The 25694-nt window shown below is 33.9% G+C and overlaps 3 protein-coding genes, 1 long non-coding RNA gene and 1 other non-coding gene across 8 annotated transcripts in view; 2 read left to right on the top strand and 3 right to left on the bottom strand.

The window, feature by feature from the left end:
- LOC103312922 (cuticle protein 8) overlaps positions 1-25694 on the bottom strand; it is a 66111-nt gene that overhangs the window by 25446 nt on the left and 14971 nt on the right. The window lies entirely within an intron of this gene.
- Positions 135-5564, top strand: park (parkin). Its single transcript, XM_064356650.1, has 6 exons — positions 135-395; positions 445-810; positions 3081-3229; positions 3279-3477; positions 3528-3870; positions 5399-5564. Exons 1-6 carry the CDS (start codon positions 135-137, stop codon positions 5506-5508), a joined length of 1428 nt encoding a protein of 475 aa, XP_064212720.1. The 3' UTR covers positions 5509-5564.
- Positions 5541-25679, top strand: LOC657567 (transcription factor Sox-19b). 4 transcript variants are annotated; one of them, XM_064356651.1, is made up of 7 exons: positions 5541-5676; positions 5723-5953; positions 16889-17052; positions 21239-21406; positions 21646-21721; positions 21773-21960; positions 25337-25679. In XM_064356651.1, the coding sequence occupies exons 1-7, from the start codon at positions 5655-5657 to the stop codon at positions 25631-25633; spliced, it is 1146 nt and encodes a 381-aa protein (XP_064212721.1). In that variant the 5' UTR covers positions 5541-5654; the 3' UTR covers positions 25634-25679. The 4 variants fall into 4 exon arrangements, with proteins under 4 accessions (XP_064212721.1, XP_064212723.1, XP_064212724.1 ...); XM_064356653.1 differs by lacking the exon at positions 25337-25679 and adding an exon at positions 24169-25323; XM_064356654.1 differs by lacking the exon at positions 21239-21406.
- On the bottom strand, positions 6419-6540 carry LOC135266426 (U5 spliceosomal RNA). Its single transcript, XR_010334487.1, has one exon. It is a non-coding gene; the product is annotated as a U5 spliceosomal RNA (small nuclear RNA).
- Positions 8529-9710, bottom strand: LOC135266382 (uncharacterized). The gene is made up of 2 exons (XR_010334397.1): positions 9167-9710; positions 8529-9117 (listed from the first exon to the last, which is right to left on the bottom strand). It is a non-coding gene; the product is annotated as an uncharacterized LOC135266382 (long non-coding RNA).

Genomic DNA, 25694 nt, shown 5'->3' with positions numbered 1-25694 from the left:
TTTGTTTTGACGTTTCTGGAATTTTTCACACAACAACCAACGTAACGGATCGACAATCCCCAAGAATGAGGTTATGAAATTTCCTCACAAAAAATGTTTTTTTCTAAAAATAAGCCCGGCCGCGGTTACCACAGATGATGAGTTTTATTATCAACGTAATTAAAGATTTGTTGCATAAGATGTTACAATTTCTGTCATTTAGTAGAAAAACGCTGAGCAATAATTTGAGTATTTACATAAAAACCAACACAGGGAATACGCTTTCGGTCGATTTGGACCCCACCTGGGACATAAAAGAGGTGAAAGAGTTCGTTGCGCCCCAATTGGGACTGAAACCAGGCGAGGTAAAGATTATTTTCGCTGGAAAAGAGCTGGGAGACAACATTAGTATTTCTGTGAGTTTTGCCCTCAATACCACTAGTCGTAACCAGTTAGTCATTCTAGGAATGTGATTTGGGCCAACAAAGCACCCTCCACGCTATCAAAATCACCAAAAAGCCCAACCCTCCCACTTTAAACAATGCCGTAATTGAGGAAAGTGACGAGGGCAAACCTCTGTGTGAGACCTTATCAGATTTGAGTTTTTCAAACGATGATTACGAGGAAGGGCCCACCGAGCAACGCAAAGTCCACTTTTTTGTCTATTGCCCCACGTGTAAAGCCCTCAAAAATGGGAAATTGCGAGTTCGGTGCCACTTTTGCAAATCGGGGGCTTTCACGGTGCACTCAGACCCCCAAAACTGGAATGATGTGCTGCAGCCAAAGCAGATAACCGGCCTTTGTGAGAATAGCCCCGAATTGTGCGCCAACGTACGTTTTTTAATTATTTAATTGAAATTAGTCAAAAACACTCCACACTAAAAATAGTACTGGACAAAATTTAATTTTCCTTTAAAATGTTTATAGTCAAAATATTTAAAGTTAAAAATATTTACGCTTACTAAGGAGCATTGCGAAAATTTTTAAAATGTTTGCAATCGTAATGTCCGCTCACCTAACTAGAAGCAGCAGATTCATTAACACCATAAGAGCGAGCTAAACCGAAATTCTGGTACAGGGAAATCAATGTTAATTTTAAAAACTAAAAGTCGCTGAAGACAATTAAAAACAATATACGCCAAAATATTTTCAGATACTTTTTTAAATTTCTTTTTCTATCATAAAGTTAAAATTTTCTACAGTTACCAAATTTATTGAATGTAAATCTAAATTTGAAATTTGGGTTACTACTGAGGGTCTCTATAACATTTTTAGAAAATGTGTTCCAGCTATAAATCAGGTATCTAGCCCAGTCAAGTTAGACCAGACAAGAATTGGGCGGTTGGTGGCAAAAATTCCTAGTGAGTTGGAATTTTTTAAACGCGTTCTTTAGATAGACAGATATTAAAAATCCCAGAGGATGGAGGCTGAGCTCGAGATGGGGGAGAGGGTTAAGTGTGTCATTTTTCGTTTTATTTCTTATACCACGGAAACAATCATTGTCGGTTTTCACCTTCTTACAAAAATTAAAGCTGATGAAATTTCCTACAAAAATTGGTCCTATGCACTTTTGTTATAGGACTACCCGTAAGCGAGTTATAGGACTGAAAAGAAATAATTATTTAAAAAAAATCTGCTTCAAAGTAGAATGTCTTGTGACTTGAAAAAATCCAAATTTTACAACTGTTTCAAATTGAAATGATGAAATCTCTAGTATTGTGTAAAAATTGTTATAATAAAAATTTTTTAAACGTCCTTGACTGATTGATTTTAAAAAAATTCACGACGATAAGACCAAGTTCCTTAAAAAGTTTAGTTAAAAGTTAATGTAATAAACATCATCAGGCTTTTTACTCGTTCAAATTCTTGGAAGTAAACATTAAAAGATGGAATTAACAATGACTTAATGACAACAACACATGCACACACCACCGCCTTTTGACACCAGTTGGTGTCTTAAAGTGAACAAGACAGCGTTTTAAAAATGGTGGATGCGCCGGGAGAAATTATCAAATTAAACATTTCCAAATACTACTTTGAATAACTTTAGTCAAAAATGTACAAGTGTACAGAAAATATAAGAAAAACAAGTGTAAAACAATTTACTATTAACAAACTGCAAATTAAAAAAATGGTGGATGCGCCGGAAAAATTAATCAATATTCAAAAAAAATAAAAATAGATGTTTGTTGTTATTTTCTGACAAATGTATACATGTTTAAAATACTTTTTTATCAAACATTAACGCAAGTAGAGCAAACTGACATGAAATAAGGCAGTGGTATTTTGACAATTTATTGAAATAACGTTATGAAACGTAAGTTTTATGGGAATTTTTGAATGTAATCATTTCTGGACAAAGACATGACTCTAGAGGCAAAACGGCTCATTTATCAGCGTTTATCAGCAAAACATTTCTATCTTAGTGACCTCTATAACACCGTAAAGTTTGGCAACATCATTTTGAACGCTGTATAAGGAAGAGAAAATTATGTAAAAATAAGTAAGAATCGCTCCATAATCAAAACGACACACAAGAATAATAGTTTAGATTTTTTATTAGATTACAATATTAATAATAAATTATAAACAAAGACAATTGGATTACCATAACTTTTCAATTCTCCTTTTTTACCTGCTTTTTTTTCTATCTTTGTACCTGTCTTAAATCATTTCTTTTAATTAAGTGTCAATAGAAATTACTAGTAGGTAGCACATAAGTAGGTAAATTTAATTTTTAATTCTTTTAATATTACCTTTTTTGAGATAAAAATGTATTCAACGGGAATCTACTAAAGCGCTACAATAATATTTTGTTTGTGCGTGAGATGCGTACAAAAGCAAAGATAGACAGTTTCGTTTGGTAACAGAAAATACTTGATCGATTTAACGACCTTCGCTAGAAATATTTTAGTTTAGCTTGCTCTTAAAACACAAATTAAGAACGACTATGATGAACACGGTAAAAACGACGTTAAATAAAAATATTTTTTTAACACATGTTTTGAATTCAAATTTGATAAAACCGCTACCTATACCCTGGAAAATCTATTATTTCGAAAATCTATTAAATTAAAATTTTTAATTAATAATTCCTGCAGGTTCTGAACAACAAAGAACCGACTTTCGCCGAATTTTATTTCAAATGCTCGGAGCACACGTCCCTTGGAGAGACCGACGAGGCTGTTCCCCTCTATCTAATTCGTCCAAATTTAAAAGAAGTGCCTTGTCTAGCGTGCGCTGACATAAAGTAAACGCGAAAATAACTCCTAGCGTGAAAATAACCAATAAAATTTTAGCGAAACCGTGTTCGTCTTTCCATGTAAAGAGGGCCACGTTACTTGCCTCGACTGTTTCCGCCAGTACTGCACGACACGGCTGCGGGAACGCCAATTCTGGCAACACCCCGAGTTTGGCTACACGCTAGCGTGCCCCGCTGGCTGTCCCGACTCCTTCATCCAGGAGATCCACCATTTTCGCCTCCTGTCAGAGAGTCAAGTGAGCTCTGCTTCAAGCCCGTTTAATAGCGCGGACTAATTTTTTTATAGTACACACAATATCAGAGATTTGCGACTGAAGAGTATGTGTTGCGCTCCGGTGGGGTGCTCTGCCCCCAGCCGGGCTGCGGCATGGGCATACTGGCGGACCCCGAGTGCACCAAAATCACGTGCATCAACGGCTGCGGCTACGTTTTCTGCCGCCTGTGCCTCCAGGGGTTCCACATTGGGGAGTGCGAAGCGCCCGAAGGGGACGTGGGGGCCCCGGGGGATTGTTCGTACAATGTGGACCCCACAAGAGCCGCGGAAGCCCGTTGGGACGAAGCTTCGAAAGTTGCGATTAAAGTCTTGACAAAGCCCTGTCCCAAATGTCGCACCCCCACTGAACGAGATGGTTAGTATTTTTTTTTTTGTAATTTGCTTCAATTTTGTGGTGTTATAAAACTATAAGCAAAAATTAAATTTCTTTAAAGAAATATTTTTTTTGTTGGTAAGTAACATTTTAAGCCTTTATTTTTAATATCTTAATCCTAGATATATAAACACTATTTTAAAACACGTTTCCCATAGTAACGTGTTTTCACTATTTTAAAACACACTTCCCATAACAACGTGTTTTAAATTAAAATGTTCCAACAAAAAAATTGGAATAACACTTATTCAAAAACGTTCTCGAGTGTCTAGGTATAGAACTCGCATATGCTCGTTGCATAACGACAGCCCTCGACCTTTAAACTTGTGTTTTCGCACTCTTATTATTAATAACTTTTCTATTCATGTGTTCTAAGCACGTTTGAGTCGAGGTTTAACTGCAAAAATTTTTAATTATTTCGCTAGATTGTTTGTTTTTGAAAAAAATAGTCTAATAAATAACACAATATTGTCAAAAATAGATTATTACACAAATGTGAAAATATTTTTGTTTGTAATTTGCCACACTGTAACCGAATTTTTTTCTTGACAATCATTTTATGAACATCCCCACAATATTGTTGAATTTTTGGTAACTGGAAACGTACTCTATTCAGTGTTGCCACTGAGTCATTTTTTCTGAATTTTTTAGTCTGTGTAAGAAAATATAACTTTTAGCACAAATTAATAAAAATTAAGATTGGTCAATTTTTACGCGACTTTGTTAATGTAAAGTGTAAACGAGCTAAAAAAAAACTTCGTTATGTACTTATGTAGGAGTAAGAATTTATCGAATTAAATTTTTTAACTTCACATTTTCCAAAAAATGATTACTTATTTTCAAATGGGAAAGTTCAGACAATTCATTGTTTATAAACGAGAAAATTTTTATAAAACAGAGTGAAAACGTCTTATTCTTACTCAAAAAACGGTTGATACACTAGTTTGGAAGAAAACGATTCATTTTGGACAATTCCTTGCTTAAAAACGTGGAAACTCATAGAACAGATTGAAAACGCCTTATTCTATACAGGGTTATAGAAATAAATTAGTTTGGCTTTGGTGTTACTAGAATCTAAAAGCCTATCTTCTTTAGAAATGTTTTTGTCTCTTGTAATTTTTTTGTAAAATGTCCCATTATCGAGTAAAAGACATCCGAGTACTACCTTGCGAGACATTCTGTCTGTGCAAAATTACTTTCATTATCATCCATATCATAATTTTAAATCGGTTTGTCAACTTCAAAATTAAGACACCAATCGTCACAGAAATTCCTAAATCGATTAAAGAAAAAAAATTGTGTCAAAACGGCAAAAAGAGGGCAAATTACAAAAAAAAATATATCAAAAAACTCGTTTCATTAGACCTTAAAAGCATTGATTCTTTAAAATAACTCGTGGTTACGCTACTCGTTTTTGAAACTGAATTCAAGTGCTTCAAGACTGGTCTTATGAAACTTGTTTGTTAATGTACTATATTTCTTTTAGTGAAGTATTCGAATTGGGTTTCAGGGGGCTGCATGCACATGATTTGCACAAGAGCAGGCTGCGAATACCACTGGTGCTGGGTGTGTCAAACCGCGTGGACGAGAGACTGCATGGGGAGTCACTGGTTTGGGTAATTTATTGAAAATCAAGTTGTAAACAATTGTTAAAAATATAATTGCTATGGAGATGATATTGTTGTTTTTTTCATTGAATAATAGCGTCAACAAACGTAATTGACGCCAAAAATTGGGTATTTTGTGAGTTGTGCGTGAAAAAGAGAATGAATTATTGCATAAAAAGAGGTCAGTTTCGAAAAAATCGTATCAAAAATAAAATAAAACCCCCCAGAGTTGTTCGACGATTGCAAAGACAAGCCGAAAATCCCCCGTCCCCCTAACGCCTTCATGTTGTACGCGAACGAGAACCGAAAGAAAATGTCGCAATTATACCCAACGGAGTCCAACAAGGACATAAGCAAACGCCTGGGAAACGGCTGGAAGTCCCTGAACGAGGACGAGCGGAAAAAATATTTCGATCGGGCCAAAGCTATCGGATTGCAGCACAAAAAAGAATTCCCAGGTAAAATTTCGAAATCAAGTTTTTTGAAGATAAAATTCAAAAAGTTAGCTAATGCGATGTTCCTTGAGTTTTAATTTAATAAACGGGTTGATTACAACATTTTTTCGTTGACCGCAAACTCTTTCTAAGGACAAGCCACCAGAGGCCACAAGAATTTTACCTTAGCAGACCGTTTTATTTATGATTTATGCATAGGTGTTGACCTAAAAGAGGTAGGTGATGAATCATAAAACCGTTTTAAGACCCAAAAAAATTAGATTTTTAAATGTCAAAATCACAAGAATGTTGTAACGAAAAAAAATGCAAATACTTGCTTTTAAAACAATATATCAACGAAAAAAATAATAAATGTGTGCTAATTACTCAGAACTGTTCTTTTAGGAAAATTAAAGATCAACAACACTACAAAAACAGTAATTGTAAAACAATAATAATAACTAATGTGTTTCGATTCTGTTATCGCCCAGTCGGAGAGAATCCAACCGGGCTTCAAAAAATTACCATAGACTCATTTGAATTGTTCCCCTCCACGGAAATCTTTAGTAAAAGGCGAAAGATTTATTCGCTTTGAAGGGAAACCAGAGTGACGAAAACCACTCTCAGTAGGAATTTATCACGAGAGGGACGTCCCAAACGAGCGAAACGCTACAAGTTTCGCCCTCTATTGGAACACTTCCTACTACATAACAGCTGAGGAAAACACAAAGTTGCAAAGTAAACATTAAACTAGTAAAAGAAAAATTTTAATTTCTTGACTACTAATTAACAACTTAATGGTTTTCCGTAATTTAATTTTACTTCGTGGCCACGTTCACAAAATAGCCGCTGTTAAAAAACATTAGAAAATTATACCATGTGATCATTTGAATGTGTAATTAGAGTAGGCTTTGATTGTTTTCTCACTTATATGACAATGATGACTGTCATAATATTCATATTCCAATATATTCGTATTCATTCCAATTTAGAATAAATACGTAAAATTATTTAAAAATTATTTTGTTTATTTATTTATTTATTTAAAGTTATTTAACTGTTTAATTTTGACGCTTTTCAGCTAGAAGGTTGAAAAAATTTTATTTTCAAAAAAAGTCCGCTCAAAGTTACGAATTTATAGCAAAAAATTTGTCATCTCCATTTTACATGTTAATCCTACTAACTGCGCCAATTAAGTTAGTAAAAAATGTGGTGAAAAACAAAATTTGGCTTCTAAACAAATCTTCTACACTGAAACACTGAATTCGGAAAATATTAATAAAAACAGGGTGTAACAAAAAGATGGGACAACAGGGAATTAGAGATTCCCCAGCTCAAACTAACCCAACTTAAGAAAAAATTTCAAAAAAAAATTGAAAAAAAATTTCAATTTTCTTTAATAACTTTTTAATGAAATTTGGTACAAGTAATTTGATATCAAAACTACATATTTTGATGATGTTACTTTCGTTTTTTTTGTTGTTGTTATAAAGTACTCACGTATCAATAATTTAACATATTTTAAACAAATTTTTGTTATACGTTACCCGCATGGTGTAATTCTTTTTTATTGGAAAGATCTGTTCTTTTCGAACAATTTTTGTTATTTATAAAATTTTTGTAGCGGCCTTGGTTTTGAAGTAAAAAAATTATTTAAGTCGAATTTGTCCATTTATTATTATTGGTTTTTAAAATATTTTTTTTAATTTTGGCTTCAATTCTTTTATTATTATTTATTATTATTATTATTGTAGACATTTGAGTTTGAGGCACTTGTCTATGAAACTCATTTTCCTAAAATGTTAATAACTGTTGGACGTGTGTCGTGTTAGATAACATGATAACAATACGTAATTAATTGTTATTTAAACCAAAAAAGGCATTTTTTCATAAAATTAACTAATTACGAACTAATTATATCTACACTAAAAATTATTGATTACAATTATAATAATTAAAGTAATCATTTAATAATTAAATTAAGTAATTAAATGCATTTTTAAAACAATAATAATATAAAACTGTCGAACATCCGAAATGTTGACACATTCTACTTAAATTATTTTTTTATTCCAAAACCAAGGCCGATACAAAAATTGTTCATAAATAATGGGTCTTTCGAATAAAAAAGAATTATAACACTCAGATAACGTGTAAAAAATGCACTAAAATGTGTTTAATTGTTAATAAGTAAGTATAAGTAATGTATAATAGGTAACAAAAAAATTTAATAATAGGTATTGCACCGAAAACGTGTGGTTTTGATAACAAATTATTTGTAATTGTATTTGTAATTTCATCAAAATCGATTATTCCATTAAGAAGTTGCTAATAAAAAATGAAAATAATTTTTAAACTTTGGCGCCCTCTAACTTTTAAAATTAAGGTTCAATTTGGTATAGAGGTAAGCATGGCCTCCTTGATGTATGGAGACAACTTCGTTGTTCAGGCCTGGCGCATCGATAAGCTTCAACGGTTTTTTCGAAACCGTAGATGGCGCCCTATTTAGCGCACTGACGTTTATCTGACAAATAGCATTTGTAAGGTTAAATCCGAAAAAAAAATTGAATTTAACAAGTACAATCAGCAGAAGAGAAGGTGAAAAAGAGCCCACAATGTAATTGATAATTTCTAAATACAAAAACTCAAAAAAATTTATAAAGTAGTAGATTTTTTTCGGGAGTTTGGTGATCCACGAGCGGTGCTTGAGAGTGAGCAGAGGTGAGAGGTCCAGACAGGGACTTTGGAACGGACGGTTCAGAGACACTCCAGCAGAGAGTAACGCAGCAGAAGAACGCTGGATCGAGCTTTTTTAAACCATTTCATTTGAAGAAAACGACTTTCTTTGCACGTTTTACTAAAACTAAATTAACAATAGTAGGTTTTGAAAATACGTGTGTGCAAAATAGTTTCATTTGCCTAAACAATGTATTGCAAATATCTGCTGATTAAAAGGTTGCAAATACCTTTCAGAAAACTTAAGCCATGTCTTAAAAATCACAGATTTGTAACGCATTCAACCTTAACCATTGGTAAAACCATAGAGTATGCATAATAAATGGAAGGTTCTTTGAAACATCGTTTTCTCTGCATTTGTGTCTGCGTACTAGTGCCGTAGGTTATGCTTAAAATACTTATAAACGATGAACAATCAATTCACCTTAAAATAATTTGTATATCTTCTGAAGCTGAAAAAAAAATCCTAATGATCGTAAAATGATTTCCTGCAAAAGTTACACTATCCAAACGTTCATTCAGGGCATAACTTTAGAATTATCTTCACATTTTCAACGTATTTCACGAATGCACACTTACATCTTTCAAATTTATTAGTCTTTAACCTCAAAAATGGTATTTGTCAAATAAACGTCAGTCCGCTAAATGCAGCGCCAGTGGAGAATCAGCCGAACTTAACGATGCGCCAGGCCTGAACAACGAAGTTGTCTCCATACATCAAGGAGGCCATGGAGGTAAGTATTGAGCTGAGAAATCTCTGGTTCCCTGTTGTCCCCATCTTTTCGTTACACCCTATATAACTGTCTAATAATACCTAATAAAAATAAATTTTATCGAAAGATCACTTATTGGTCTAAATTAATATGTATCAGTGCATGATATGCGCAAAATGTGTTACTTGAAAAAAATCAAGACTTGTTGCTATTTTTCTATTTTGTTTTTTTTTCTGTGATTTTAGTAATTAAGACATTTATTTTTATGATTTTCCGAAATTGTTCTATTATGCAATTCGATTTTTTTTGAATTACTTTTATAGGTTCTTTTCGAAAATGTACAAAGGTTTTTTTTTCAAAAACGATTGTAGTTTTATTAATTTCTGCGTTTTTGGCGATTTTCCGTAATTTGCATTTCTGCAGTCTGCTAAAAGTTGGTTTTCGCTCGAATCCGCCTTCCCACGTGATTAATGTTCGCTTCCTTCCCGTCGCCCGTTCGCAAATTGATGCAAATCAATTGAAGCCTTCGAAGAGTTGTCGGTCGAAGCGGCGTCGGCGTCGCGGCGCAGGTCCGATGGGAAATTCTAGAAAGCCTCGTCTCAAATCCGATTATGCGAGGTGATCGTTATGTCGCTTCTTCGATGTTTTTTTCGTCATATAATCAAGCAACAAACCGGACTAATTTCCTGGCGCCGCCCTTCATCGCTAAATTAATAAATACAAGGGTTTCTCCTCCGTCCGCGACGAAATCGCTCCACAAAGGGGAAAATTACAAGAGTAGATGCAAGTTTTTTTCCGTCCCGGAACGGGTAGATTACCCGGAATCGATGATAATGGAGGCGACCAATTTGGATTCAAGGAACTCGTTTAAAATGAAAGATTTATTTTTAGAGGGGGCGCAAATTAAGGTGCTGATGAAATGAAAATTTCAAGCGGAAAATTCGGACATAAAGCGAGTTTTCGCAATTTTACTGCGAGGTTGTATTTCATGACGTGTAAAGTTTTAAATAATTCATGTTCCATCCCCCTTTTTTTTTAATGTTAATTTATGTTCCTCGTATCGCATTTTACAATTTTTAATCAATCCTAGTTATGTTTCTTAAAGAATTTTATCGATAAAGGGAAAAAATTTCGAAGACGGTTTGATCAAAATAACGATCTTTGTAGGACTCCGGGTCCAGAGTTTTGTTTACCATCTCCTCCTGCTCCTCCTCCAGGCCGTATGTTATGTTTCATTCATAGATTTCTGTGCGCAGAGTATACGTAGAGGGGGATGTTTTCTCTGCGATTCCGGCCGGCAACATGTTGCTCCTCTCCCCGAATTATTACAACTCGATACGTGTGTCTGCACGTTGGCCGGAAAAAAATCTATTCCAGATTCAACTTTGACCTTTAGAAACGTTCCCGGAAAAAAACGTCGAAAAAATATTCCGAGGCACTTGCGCCTTTATCGACTTTCCGGCCCGGAGTTTTGATTGAGGCGGAATTTCGCGCCCGGATGCGTCCACGACGAAAGAAAGAATTAAAACGACTTTTTTTGAAAAATGATGTTTTCAGGAATTTTTCAGAATTTTATCAATATACATCGCGTAAATGGGTTTTGTTATTGAAAGTATGAATAAAACAATTTGTATTGTCCTACCTCATTTCGGAGTATTTTTTAAGTGGAACACCTATACAAAATCATTTTAGCATCTAAATTACGTTTAAAGTGTCTTTCCAAACAGTTAACAGTTAAGTATCTTGTCGATGACTCAAAAGATAAGTTAACTTTTAATAAAAACTTTAAAAAATTTAATTCATAATTTATTTTTTTGGGCAAGTAATTTTTTTACGTAATTTTATAAATAACATAATACATAATATTTTTTGTAATCTGCCGCTATTTTGATGCTTTAATAGGCATCTTAAAGCACTCAACGTCATTAAGTGCGATGTCATAATAGTCATTATTTGACGAAACATTTTACGAAAATTTTTAAGTTGTCAAGAAGCAAATTCGAGACCGTATTTTTGCGAATTTCACAAATTTCAGGGGGCGTTCTTGCAAGATTACCTCCATTGTCAACTGTCACAAAATTCCCTGAATCGACCAAAATAACAATTTTAGCAAAAGGGGGTAAATTACAAAAAGTAATATAAAAAAACATAAAAAAAACCTTTCATAAGACCCTGAAGCACTCATTTTTTCAAAAAATTCGTGGCTAACGCCAGTCGTTTTTGAAAGTGAATTCGTACTTTAAGACAGGTCTTATGAAACTTGTTTTTTAATATACCTACTATTCAGCGACGTAAAATGAATGAATGAATATACAGCGTTGAGCAAAAGTATGGAACTAAGCGTTTTATGCCTAAACTATATATCTTACGAAAAAAATTAAAACACCGTCAAGTACTTTAAAAATGTGATAATTATTTAAGAATAATTTTTTTTGAAATTACTTTTAATTTTCGAGTAAAAATTTTTTTGGTAAAAGAGCTCCTCTTAAATGGTTCATCAAATTCTAATTTAAGAATTTCATAAAAAATTAATATCTGTATCCATGTCTACAAATTTTAATTTAAGAAAAATGTTTTGAGTCATGATAAGAGTTATGATAAACTCGAAACGTCGACTTAAAATAAAAAAAATTACAAGTGTGGATTTCTCCAATTAATTCCCTATTTCAAGATTAATTTATATTTAATTAATTGTCTTTGGAACCAGTGACATTTTCTTAACGGATTTTTGCAAAAAACAACATTTAAGCATCATTTGTTTTAGAATAACAATAAAACATAATTTCATAAGAAAGTACAAAAAAATCTGAAAAAATTCACGTGCACAAAGAAAGAATTAAGTATTTACTCGATAAATAGCAAACGCTAACTACTGTGAGATTATTATTAGGTATATGACCTCCCTAGTTTTAGAGATTCAGTAAAAATATATTCTTAGCATATTCACCTGCTTGTACTGAAAAGAACTAAAAGAATTTTTGCACTTATTTGTTGGCATAATACCTACGGTGATTTTCAACGATTTCGCTCTTCAAGATGAGCCAAATCACCTAAGAATAAGCTCAAGTCTTTTTATTGTAGTCAAAAATAATGATTTTCATAAATTTCACAAAAATTCACTAAGCGCTTTCGAACCAGTTGAGCCATCCAATGGAGCCATCTGTAATAATTTTAGAATTTGATTTTTTTTAAAAGACCAAGAAACTCACGAGTGAAATAAATAAACCTATCTTCACGAAGATGAGTTGAATACAACATTTTATCCTTCAAATTAGACACAACAAGACTTAAAATTGCTTTAAATCTGTTTAAAATAACCTGATGTTTTATAAGTTCCTAAGCCTAAATTTTTATCAGTGTCGAAAAATAAAAAAAAGTTTTTCAAAATATTTAATACTGGACTGAATTGCCCACTGTCATCATGTCTTTTCCTGCAATGTATTCTAAAAAAATATTTCACTATAAATTTCATAACTGTAGCACTAAAGCACTTTTCTGTTATTTTTCGGACGCCTGTATATTATTTACATTTTAAAACGATAAATTATTGAGGGAATATGTGACTTGTTGTTTTTTCCTAATTATAACTCGAAAATTATTTACACATTCTTTTGGAAAATATGCAAAACATACTCGCAATTAAAATTCATGCCGGGCCGGAGCCTCGGTAAAAAAGTCTACATTTGTCACTGGTTCATTATTCCAGGACCGTATTAGTTTCGAAAAAACAATCTCCAATTTTTCTAGATTGATGCATGCTTTCACTTAATTCTGCGAGAAACTTTATTGTTAAAAATAGACAAATAAAATTCGCCGCACTGATGAAACAAACTTGTAGCGATGAAATAGCGCAATTTTCGAGTTGTGTTTTTTCGAATGATGCGGCCGCAGCTAAATGACCCAGTTGTCCGTCAGCGGCACTGCATGCGGAGGAGAGTAAAAGGCGCGCCCGCGAGGTGAGGCGTCGCGGCGCGTCCACGTATTGATTGTGGCGTTGGTTCAGTCGGCGACGGCGTCCGGCGTCGCAAACTGCGCGTCTCCGCCGTCGTAGGTGGCTCCCGTTGTTCAGTTCGTGGCGATTTTGGCGCGAAACCAGAAGCTCGCCCGCGATGGCTCTCACCTAGTGCCAAAATCGATAAAATATCCCTAAACACTACTACTGAGCATGAATTGCTGCAATTACATGCAGTACAGACACCACCAGCCGTATTACGGGTCCCACTACTACGAGCCCATGCCCTACCATGGCGATTTCTATGGGCAGCAACTCTACCAAGACTACTACGGCACGACCCCCTATTACCACCAGCAATGGCCATGTGCCTCCTCCTCCTTCCCAGGTACTACAATACGATTATTCATTCCGCGCCGGTACGCCCCCTTTAAACTTTGACAAAACTTTGACAATGTTGCCAACTGGAATTTTTACCTGACGGCCGCCGACCTTGGCGCCGATCGATTTCGAATCTAATTAATTATCCCGCGCTGATGATGAGTGCACGATTTATTCCTACCGGAGTGATAACTTTTTTTATTATTTATTGAGTCAGTCGATTGATAAAATTCGACACATTAAAGTGAATTTTTTTCGAAAAAAAAAACAAAACGTACTCTCATCAAATATTCGTGGCGAGTGGAGAAATCCGCTTGCCAAGATTTCTTCCGTTCCGTACAAAGGAATTCCGGGCTTCCGCTTCAGGAAAGACTTGAAAGGTCGCGAGGTATACGAGGGGGACCATAAATTTTTATGACGTGATAAGTGAGTAAACAGAAAGTAAACGCTTTAATTTCTACGCGGACGGCATTGTTAGGCCTTGACGCATGCATGTGGCCCCATTTCACGTGTTTACACATGTAAAAAATTTCTTTCACTATTTGTTTAGGCACTCGTAATTAAACCGATTTTGCATGTTATTTGACGTTAATTTTTTGGATGAAAAGTTTAAACAGGACAAAAAAGAAAATTTAAAATGTTTTTTTTAATAGCAAACACCAAAGATCATACTTATATTTTCTTATTTTTTATCAATCGATCGATTAAAAATGATTAAGGCTAGTTTTATCTACATCGTGTGTAATCAAGCATTTCTCACACCGTAGTGTTTTATACTGTTGGTACCGCTAGCATGGAGATAGAGAAACGACGATTTTTTACGATAAGTGAGAGTTACCTACATTTGATAATTCTAGTGCACTAGTTTTGGATCTAAGCAACCCATCGACAAAAAAATTAAATTATGAAAAACTATTTACTTTTTTTGAGTTATTCGTTGCAAAAAATATTGTACTTCTGCCTAACTTATTTGGAAAGCAAGTTCCCAACACATTCGCAATTGATGCACTCCCTTCGCCTATGCTGTAAACACATTGATCGTGTTAGATCTTTTAGTTTATTAAAAAATAAAAAATGTGGATCCATTTGTTCCCAAAGACTGATATTTAAATAGTGTTTCAAAACTAATGTTTGAAGACTATCTGCGTCCATATAAACGAAGTATGTCTTAGAAAATATTTGCCAATTTCTAAACATTTTCTGCCTTCTCTAAAATAGTATTGATTAAAACGATTTTTATAGCAAACTGAACCGTATAAATTACATTTCTGTATCTACCCTCGATGGTATATCTTAATTAATTTGTAATTAACAATTTACAATCAACAATTTAAACTAGATATGCGTTCACAAAACGTTTACAGTACTCCACACTCTTAGTTAGTCACATTCAATTTTATTGCATTTTTTAAATTAATAATTTAAATAAATAAACTAAAAAAGAATTGTAATTAGAACCGATTAATCAAATATAAATTTTCGTATTATAACAACCAAAAGACAGACTGTTCCGTCTGAATCCGATACACATTACAAGCATTTGGAGTTCTACAAAGTGTATTAAAATGATTGTCATCCATCCGCCTGTAATTTTTTTATGTAAATTCAGAAATGCCGCTTTATAGAACTAATGACAGGCATTCAGACATCGAATATTGCCATTTTCTATTTATTAAGTCTTCAATTTGAAAATATGCTTCGATAATAATAGTATATTCTAGCACAGTGAAACAAAAAGCACAGTTGCGTTTTAGCGAAAATTTTTAAATAACTAATTTACATTTACTGACATTTTTGAGATTTCTTGAGAGCGGTTTTAATAGAGCAAATAGGCAAAATTTTTTTCACATGTAAACCAACTTCAGAGTTAACTAGAAGACAATCATTTTAATGTACATTGTATAATAATTAGATTAGTTGGCAAGCCCCAAAATTTTCACAATACCCAGTTTTTTTTCAAATAAAGTGCACCAATTTTTTTAATTTTTTTTATTTAATTTCGAGTTATTAAATTTTTTTTTAAATGGCACCCTACTATAGCAATTTTTTTGGTAAAAGATTATGCTCTAAAAATGCAACTGCCTCAATAATATTGTTTTTGAACCAATGTTTTTTTATTATTCTCCATTATTATTTATTAATTATTAATTATTACATGCTGACATTTTCAAAGTAGTTAATGATGTAATAATTAGTTATTTCGTAGGCACAAACCACAAACTCTGTATGTTTAATAATTTTCAAGTTACAGAACTTTTTGCTGACATTGAAATTGCAATAAAGCAATAAAAATTAGAAGGAACATAAGAAATAAAGTTTTCCAAGCCTAAATTCAATAAATTTGTTTTGTATTAATGAAAATTATGACAAAATTTTGGACAAAACTTTTTATTTATTCAGTGAGAAATTTATTTATTTATTTATTTTTCTTTCTTGTTATTTCTTGTTATTTGGTAAGCTATGCAAAAAATCAAAAATTGCTGTAGCTAAATTAAATTCTCTTTCATTTTAGTGAAATGAATAGATAGATATTGGAGCACTCCATATAAAAAATTTGGTTTTTTGGTACTTTACATTATTTTTGAGTTTATTTTTCCCACTTTTGAACACACTATAAAGGAAATTTTCCGTTTTTAATTACCCAAAAGCGATCTCAAAACCTTTAAGAATGGTAGAGTTGCCGATTTTTGAAGTAAAAGCTAAAAGGTGAAAATCCATCATTTTCAAAAAACGCCAAATAGTATCCCAAAAACGACTTAAATTCAGGTATAAGGAAAGCGGATGTGAACTCCCTTCTAATACCTCAAATCGTCCAAATAACGCAGTAAAAAAATACAGCCTTTTAGTTAAAATACGAAAGTTGGATTTCAATCAGTCATCAGATATATAATTACAATGTGGGGTGCCACCTAACGAAGTCTTTTTTCACTTTTTTCTGTTAAACTTGTCAGAGCACGGCAGTTCAGTGCTTCCCCTAATGACTTTATTGCCCCACTTAACGATTCCGATACAATTATACGTGAAGTGGCCTTTATTACCGGCAATTATGACTCTTCTTCGTAATTCATCAAGTTGATTAAAATAGAGCTTAATTAATACGCCAGGTTTTCGCTTCGTAATAAATCAATTTCCACACCTTTTGCCTCTTGTGAGCCATACAATGTGCATTTTTTCCAGATTACGTTTACAACCCGAAGGAGGCGAGAATACGCAAAGCAATGCGCGATGCAAGCCGGGAACGTTCGATCGCCGGGACTTCCCCCATGCTTGCGAGACCCAACGCGCGCAGAGCTCCTTCACACGGCTGGGGGGCACCTTCGCACGACGACCACCTCATGATGGTACGTTGCCTTCCCACCTCCTTCGAGAGGTGTGCAATCGATAGGCCCCGGGTGCGCCTGCACCCCAATCGATAATCTTTTGATCAAAATTATCGCAGTTTATACAGAGGGTTTCAATTAACGGAACACATGCCAAACTTAATTAAAATCTTTGAAACTACACGGTCCTCTACGGGTCTTGCACCCAATGTCACAAAACACTAGATACGAAAGTATACATTTTAATTATTCATGACTGTATAGTTGATAAACTAATCAATGTTTCATTAATGGTAATAATTTTTTTTCCATGTGTTCTATGTGTTCTACCAAGAGACAGAATTAGATTATACAGGGTGCCTCACCTAAGATTACCGAGCCTGATATCTCAGTTATTTGTAAACGGATTTTTATGAAATTTAAAATGCAGATATTTTAAAAAGTAAAGATTAAAATCCAATTAATGTAACAACTAGTTTTAAAAAAGTAATTTTTACATGCTTTTTTAAAATGTCAAATTTTTTAAGACTTGTATTAAAAAAATCATCGTCAATAAAAAATGCTGTAAGAAAAAACTCATCCTTGAAAGACGTTTGTTTTGCATAAAAAAAAACAAAAAAAATTAAAATTTGGGTGCAGGTGCAAAAGCCTAGATCTCTATAAAACAGATGCGCACTATAACTGAATTTTGGTCACTCCTACTCGCACAAACTAAGTGTCATCCATACAAAGTTAAAACATACTATTTAAAAAGGACTAAAAGACTAAACAACAATTAAAACATTTTAGACACTTGACGCTCAGGAGTTTGAAAATATTTCTACTTTTCTAACAGCGTGCACACTTTTGACAGTTTTTTCAGTGGTGCACAAAATGCTGCTTAGCAATGCTTCATCAATTGTTTCAAAAGGTGACTACTCAAATACTTTCAAAATTTGATTCAAGTTTTATTAAGCTCGAAAGTCTTAGGTGAGACACCCTGTATAATCTATCTAACTTAATCATAAGCACTAACTAATTAAAAACGTTGCGATTTTTTGAATGGGTGAGCAAACTAGAGAAGATAATCCGATTACTCAAAATTTGTAATTGAGTTTGTATTGGAATATGTATTGTATTACGTGAAACATCCTGTATTCGCATAAAATTCCGTGACAAAGATAGAGCTATACAAATGCCAAATAGGAAAAAGTGAGAGGGAGAGTAGACAGTTTTTTTCCAATTTCTTATTTTTTGCACCACCCGGTGTTGTTACGAATTTTTTCTTGGTTTTTTTCCCGTTCCGTGCGTCGCTTCGCCATGGCAACGGAGATTGTCGACGCCTACCGGTTGCCAAGCGACCCACGAGAGCGTCGCGGCGCCGATTGCGTAACCGGAGTCGATACAGAACCGGGCTCGATAGCGAGGCGCGAGGGACTATTTGCATTATGCCGCTGCCGCCGCCGCCGCCGCCCCCGAAAATAGACACATGCTCGTGTGGAGGGAAAAAAGGGGGCGGTTGGAAAAAAAATAACGTCAGGATTAAGTCTTCAATCCCTCCGGCCGTCCCCGAGGATCGATAATTGCCTTGACATCGCGGTGGCGGCAGCAGCAGCAGCGGGAATATCGACGGCTACACCACCACCACCGTTCGAGAACCGTGTCAGGAGGTCATGCAGATGTCGCTGGGATTAAGTTATGGGCGGTTATAACCGGCGCGAATTTTCTCTTTTCCATTCATGTTTGTGCGAATTAAACGCAAGAGTGGGGTAGGTCGCAAAGTTTGGATAAGTTTCGAAAGTTGAGTGGGACGATTACTGGAGCAGCGACATTTTTCCTCCACTTGCTCTATATTTTTTTAAACGAGAAGAATAATGACAAAAAAAAACGGTCACACTAATTTAAAATTAAATTGATAACAATAAATTATGCCAAAAATATTGGCAACAGTGAATTAATTAATAATTCTTTTAGTCTGCGAATTTAGGTTTTTTCATAATAACAACATGGTCTGGTGATTTTTTAGAAATTGAAAAAAACTCCCGTTGAAACAAAAACCTAACAAATTTTGAAGTTAGTTTTTTTAATTAGCTTTCTTCATTGCACAAGCGTTAAGAACAACAACAAAGATCGATTTTTCTTCAATTATTATTACTGGTATAATTTAAATAGTAACTTAGGCTAAAAATCATACAAGAGCGTTTTTAAATTGAAAACTGAGTTTTCTTCGCGATTGTTTATAACAAATCATCAATTTAGTGAACATTTCGAGCTATTTAAATTGCTCGTTATTTCAGCAAAAAGAAAAAGCAGCATTTGGTTAAAAATTATGTTGTTAGCCTATGATCGACCCGTAAATTGGGTTAAAAATATCATAGTTTTTTACTGTTGTCTCGCACGTTTGTCAGCTCAAAACGTAAATTTTCCTAAAAAACGACCAAAAAATTGACTACATTATACAAAAATAATTAAAGAGTTCGCTGCTAGAAGGAATTAAGTAACAAAATGAATTTACTCCTTCTCCCCCCAAAAATAAATTTTTATCATGTGTTCAAAATAAAAGCCATAATAAAGTCAAAGTGAAGAAACGATAAAACGGCAACGTTTAGAAATAAAGAAAGCAGTCAATGCACTTAAGTCTTCAATTACTCTTTTTGAGCAAGTTTAAAAAAAAACAGTTTTTCAAAAAAAATCCGTATATTGGCTGAAAGATCACAAAATTACATAGAAATTGAGTTTTTTTAGGCTGTTTTCACTCAATTTAGCTCATTTTTAAACGAAATTTTGTCAAAAGTACATGCCCCAAAAATCACAAAATTGGTTGAAACTTGTGGTATTTTTTTCTTTTTTCCAGTCATTTAAGCATGCTTTGGAACGAAAATATAATTGTTTAATAGGCATTTCTTCTCGTTTTTCAACCAGAAACGTAATTGTGAACAAAATGTCGTTCAAAACAAATAAAAAAATTACTAAATTAGGATACTAGATGTTTTTAACATTTTTTTTTAAATACAGTATGAATTTAATAGTTGTTCATATACAGCGTGTTAGGATATGGTTTAGCAAAATTTTAAAGGTAGATAGAGAATAGCAAGACAAACAGATTAAGGAAAATTTATGAAAATCAAAAATACAGTTTTCCCAAAAAATCGTTCTGAAATTAAAGTCCCAAATTTTGAGAACTGCTGAACTAGAAATAAACAACTAGTGTAAATTTTAATATTATTGACAAAACAATACAGGTAAATTAACTTCTTGGTCCACTCCATTATTCTTCTGTTCCAATTTGTGTTCTGTTCTTAAATTTTACAAAAAACAAACAATTTTTTTTTTGCCTGGACCGGAATTCGAACCTCGCACACAAATGAACATGTTAGCCACAATTTTGAAAAATCTTGAAAAATTTTCAAAACGCCCATACACCACCGTCTCTAATTTGTTTAATATAACAATTAACTCCTAATAAGCTACCATAAGCCACACAGTGGCTCTCAACAGGTGGGTTAATAAAATTTTTTGAAGAAAGTACTCACTTTTTGGAAAAAAACGATTCCTTAACGCCATGTATTTTAAGAGATTATAATTTATAAACTCAAAAGAAGTCAAATCATACCATGATATCGAGAATGTACTAAATCAGAGAAAGCCTTGAAAGTGAAATGTAACCTTAGCCACATCATAAGAACATAAGACCAGCTATTTTCTTGGGTGCTTAATTGGGAAGTATGACTTTTATTCTTTTTGTACCACAGTTTCTTCTTCTTTGTATCAAATTGTGCTAAACATAATAAAACCTGGTAATACTAATTAGAATATTTCTCCTGAAATTCTGCTATAATCATTCAAATGAATATTTCCAAGCCCCATTTATTTTTTTACCTGTTGGAAAGTAAAATTCTACAATGTAGGTCACTTGTTGGGTCGTAAACACCATTTCGGAGTAATTTTAATTAAGCAATAAATCAATTTTTGAAAAATTATTTTTAGATTCTGATAATTTTTTACATGATTCCGCAGGCCTAGCTTGCTCTAATTCAGTTCATTTTCGATCTCATGTTACGTATAACGTATAACCCAAAATGCCTCTTATCCTTGCCTTCTAATAAGAGTGGGTTTATAAAAAAAGAACCTTTTGAGCTCAAATTTCGTAAATTCATCTTTGTACACTGTTTTTTACATTATCTTCAATAAAATAAAAAATATCGGCGGTTTTTTGATGCTGTTGCAGTCGCCTCTGGGAGGGATGCAGCCCCCGTCTTGCAGTTTTGCGATGTCGGGAGGCGGCGACCAGTTCATGGGAGGCGGCATAAGCGCCTACAACAAACTGGAAGCGGCGGCGGCGCCGCCACCACCACCGCCGCCGTCGGCCGGTTCGGTGCACACGAACTACCTGCAGGTGCGACACTATTGATTGATTAGAAAATAGCTCGTTGAAAACCGTAATTTCCCGCATATGCTAGAGCGAATGAAAAAATTTTTCGTTCGTATCGATTGGCCAAAATAAACAAACAATGGTCGGGTGCGAAATTACGGCGGTCGAGCGATAAGAAAATCGACTTTCTACTAGTATTATTGCGGCTAAATGCGCAACAGGTGGTCGAAATATGTTTAATTGAAACATTTATATTATGACAGTCGAATCCGTTGGCACAACTGCAACAGCATGCTGAGATGTGGCCCGACTATCACACGATGCGCTCGAGATCTTCAGGTAGATTTATTAAGAAAAAATTCAATCCGGTAGGGAAATACTGAATTATAGGTGAATCGTTTATGATGGGTGATGTCGCTCCTTACTCCGGGCAGACTCCGGAGATGGGCCCAATCATGCTGGACAAGCAGCCGACGCCCGCGACGTCTCCGCCCACCGCCGCTCCGGACAAGGAGCCGGACCAGGACCAATTCATTCCGGTCTTTGAACAACCGGAAGAGGCCAAGGCGAAAAATAAGGTAAAATAACCACGCGCCCATTGAATTATTCGCAGTACCTGAGAGCGACAACGACAACAGCCAAAGTCCATTTTTTCCAAAAAATAAATAATAATTAAAAGTGAACAATTAACACACTTTCTATTTAAAACAAAGCATAAAATCTTGCAAACGGCCTTATTTACAAAAATTTATAATATTTGATTTGTAAAATTATAATTTAAATTTATAAAATATAGTCCCCAAGTTGGAAAATAATTTTCATTTTTTATTTCTTTTACCTGCAAAAACTGATCTCTTTTTATTGAAAATTGTAAATATTCACTTTTTAATGTATATTCAATGAAATTAGAAGACTTCTTGGACTATCGTATCATTTATTTGAATGTAACATCACCTTGTGTTGCAAAAAAATGTGATTTAAATTATCGGAAGTTGTTTGGTTTCACTTAAGAAAAGCAGAGATAGAAAAATGATATTTAACACAGAAAATTTGACTGTTACAGAAATCTTCCTTACGTTCAAAATGAATGAATTAATTTTTTTTAAAGAATTTGATTTTTTTGACAAAAACACGTTTTTTTTAAATTAATTACACAAAAAATAAGAATCCTAGGAAAGTAGGAAATTCACCATTTTAAAGACAAAAGTTCAAACTAAGATCTATACCAATTGTTTAGCGCATTTCACTTAAGAACGCAGAAAATTAAGATGTTTGTTTTTTTTTGCTTCTCAACGATTATTAAACTGTCTATTTTAAGACATATTGCAACAACGTTTCTTTGTACACCATAAAGTTTTACAACAGACAATGGTGTTTAAGATAAGCAACCATAACAATACGATGTTTTGACAAGTTGTCTGCAATAAATCACACAATAAGCTTGCCTGAGTGATTAGCTTGAAGGGTCCTTGCGGTTTGGGGTAATCATAATAAAAATTTAATTGTGTACAAAGAAAACATTGGTACAATAAAGTTTTAAATGTCTAAATTCACTAACTAAAAAAATATTTGACTTTAAAAGGTAATTTCAGCAACAATGTACATTATTCATAAGCATTGTTGTTACCGTAATAAACCATACCATAACCATAGCAGCTCCACCACAGATCATTAGTTGGAATTTATACGGGGATTTAAAAATTCGCTGTAAATATTAAAATTTTGGTTATTACACTGTAATAAAAGAGGGATAATGACCTAAAGGTAACACTAAAGTTACTATTAGCTAAAAAGTTCACTTTTCCACTACTGAAACAATAGTTAATATCTTTTTTAATGTTTAAAATTACATATTTTTTGAGTTATCAGCAAATGACACGTAACTGGTAATGTTTTTAGAGAGACAATTTAAAGGTCTTTTAGATGCAAAATTAAAAAGGGTGTTCCATTTATTCAACTTGCAACAAACCTCTTCATTTTTTTCTTTTTGACTGCAGTAAGCTAAAAAAACATATCGTGAAAAAGTTTGAACTTCCTTCTTTAAAAGGGTGAAAGTCGGACTTTTCTAGAGTTCTTAGTTTTAATGTAATAAATTTTATGAAGAAGCGTGTTTTAGTCAAAAAAAAAAAAATTAAATTATTTCAAAAACTAAGCAAAATCAACCAATAACAATTTAGCTTAAAAACATCAGTGTGAGAAGGTACATCCAAAAATGCAAAAAAATATAGGCCGTTTTATTTGAAAAAAACATAACATTAGTGTTTTTTAATATTTAGATATCCTGTATATATACTTCAGTATTTTTAAAATATGCAGCAGAAACGCAGTTATAATCTAGTAAAAACAAGAAAAAGTCAATATCTCTTAATAAACGATGATAAACAAATTATGGAGCTTTTTCGGATCATTGAGACAATTTGCGCCTTAAACTTTTTATTGGAGTTGAATATATTTTTTGTTTTTGCATATTGAAAAAAAACATACACATGTTTAGGACGTTATTAAAGTATTAAGTCCTTTTAATGCTTTTTATTAATTATAAATAATATCTTTGTTAACTTGCTAGATACACTTACAACAAAAAAATTCATAATAAAATAACCGCCCATAAATGTTAGGCAAAATTGTGACATTTGTTACTAAATGATATTTTTTGTTTTAAATTAGTTTTAAATTCTGCTCATTTTGGACTTGGGCTGTATTCGCTTCGGAAATTTGAGTGTTGTCAATTTGATTGAAAAACTTGGCCGAATTTTGCTAATTCGGTCGGTTTGCGGTGTGTGCAGGCGTCGGCGTGCCAAAAGCCCGCGAGCAAACCTCTGCCGGACTTCAACGAAGCGTTCGGATCCACAGAACGGGGGAGGTTTCAGAGTCCGCCCGATCCGCGTCTGGCGCCCAACAAGGGTTATCTCGATTATTTCTTCAGCGACAGCGACCTGATCAAATTCGACGATTATCAAATGTAAAAATTGTTTCGGCTCAATTTAGCAAAATTTTGGAATTGTGCCTTTTTGTTTCGGTTTTTTCGTTGGGACCAAGAAACTTTATTCCGGTTGTAGAGGCGAATGTTCAGCACTATATTCTAGTCAAATGTTTGTATATATAAAAAGTTAGCTGTTAATATGTCATGTAACCCATTTAAAGTAATCCGTGTTAAAGAATAAAGGTCGGAGGATTATTGATTGTTACGTTTGGTAGGTTTGAGGAGAGTGAGGTTTTCGATCGGAGCGTCTAGAATCACCCTAATATCACTTAGGTTATAAATGTACAGAATTGTAAATGTATTTAGTGTTAAAGTAAGGTCGTGCCTTAGTAGATAATTCAAAATTTAACAAAAAAACATCAACAATTAGAGCTTCCCGTCGTGTATTTGGGAGAATTTTGTAAATAAAATTTTAATCCAAAGAATATGCTTCCCAAAGGTTTTTTTGAGAATAGCGACATATTCTAAATCTTCCTTTAGTCTTCAAAATCAAGCGAATTGGTTGCGAATCAAACAACAGAATCAGACCAGAATTCTCAAACGAATTAATCAAATCGTTTTGTACTAGATTAATGTGGTCCATTCTTTATATCTATACTTGTGATCGTCATAGCTAGCGTAATAATCAAACCAAAAATTCCCCCAAAAAAATGGAACAACACCAGATTATATTGTACAAATATATTAAAGTTGAATATTCCCATTATATTGGCGGCCGAGGAATCGCAAACAACTTCAAACACCGACTTGCAAAAATCCGTCTCACTATCCAAACAGTACAATTACGAAACAAGACAAAAACAGCGTTGTTTTCGGTCCCGCGCCGCCCTATATTGTATGTTGTATTTAGGATTATTTCTAGCAGTCTTAGAGCCTGGGGAGTCCCCGCTTCCATTATTGTGTTAAATCCATATCAAAGTGATATCGTTCAATTACAAAATATATAATTTAGAGCTGACTTTGTTTTTTAGTCACTTTCCGGTGAAATCTTTCTCCCCCTATCCTCGCAAAGATTACGAGCGTCGCCTAATCTCTTCAGCAACGACTTGGAGTATCAAAGCAACTACATCCTCGAGTACTTCCAGAGCATGCCGTCGATGACCCTAATGAACATCACCACTCCCAACGGGACCACTTTTCCCTATGCTACCTACACACCGTCCGATTTAATCGAAAACATCAACAACGAGGCGCAAGTCTTCGAAAACGTCACCGAACCGAGCTTTTTCCACACGGATGTAGGCTTCGTACCCCTCTCATCCGTGTAATCTTTGTATTGTATTTAATTGTTGAATAAAGTGAAAACAAGTTTTACGCCCAAATATTTAA

Source organism: Tribolium castaneum, chromosome 5 (assembly GCF_031307605.1).
Source record: "Tribolium castaneum strain GA2 chromosome 5, icTriCast1.1, whole genome shotgun sequence".
NCBI classification, from domain to species: domain Eukaryota; kingdom Metazoa; phylum Arthropoda; class Insecta; order Coleoptera; family Tenebrionidae; genus Tribolium; species Tribolium castaneum.
This window is presented reverse-complemented; position numbering and strand designations above follow the sequence as displayed.

Bases quoted from the DNA above. Each gene is read 5' to 3' on its own strand.
- LOC657567 (XM_064356651.1), top strand. From the start codon at position 5,655: ATGAATTATTGCATAAAAAGAG. The intron at 5,954-16,888 runs GTAAAATTTCGA...CATTTTTTCCAG, and splicing joins GCACAAAAAAGAATTCCCAG to ATTACGTTTACAACCCGAAG. The intron at 17,053-21,238 runs GTACGTTGCCTT...ATGCTGTTGCAG, and splicing joins ACGACGACCACCTCATGATG to TCGCCTCTGGGAGGGATGCA.
- park (XM_064356650.1), top strand. From the start codon at position 135: ATGATGAGTTTTATTATCAACGTAATTAAAGATTTGTTGCATAAGATG. The intron at 396-444 runs GTGAGTTTTGCC...TAGTCATTCTAG, and splicing joins GAGACAACATTAGTATTTCT to GAATGTGATTTGGGCCAACA. The intron at 3,871-5,398 runs GTTAGTATTTTT...ATTGGGTTTCAG, and splicing joins CACCCCCACTGAACGAGATG to GGGGCTGCATGCACATGATT.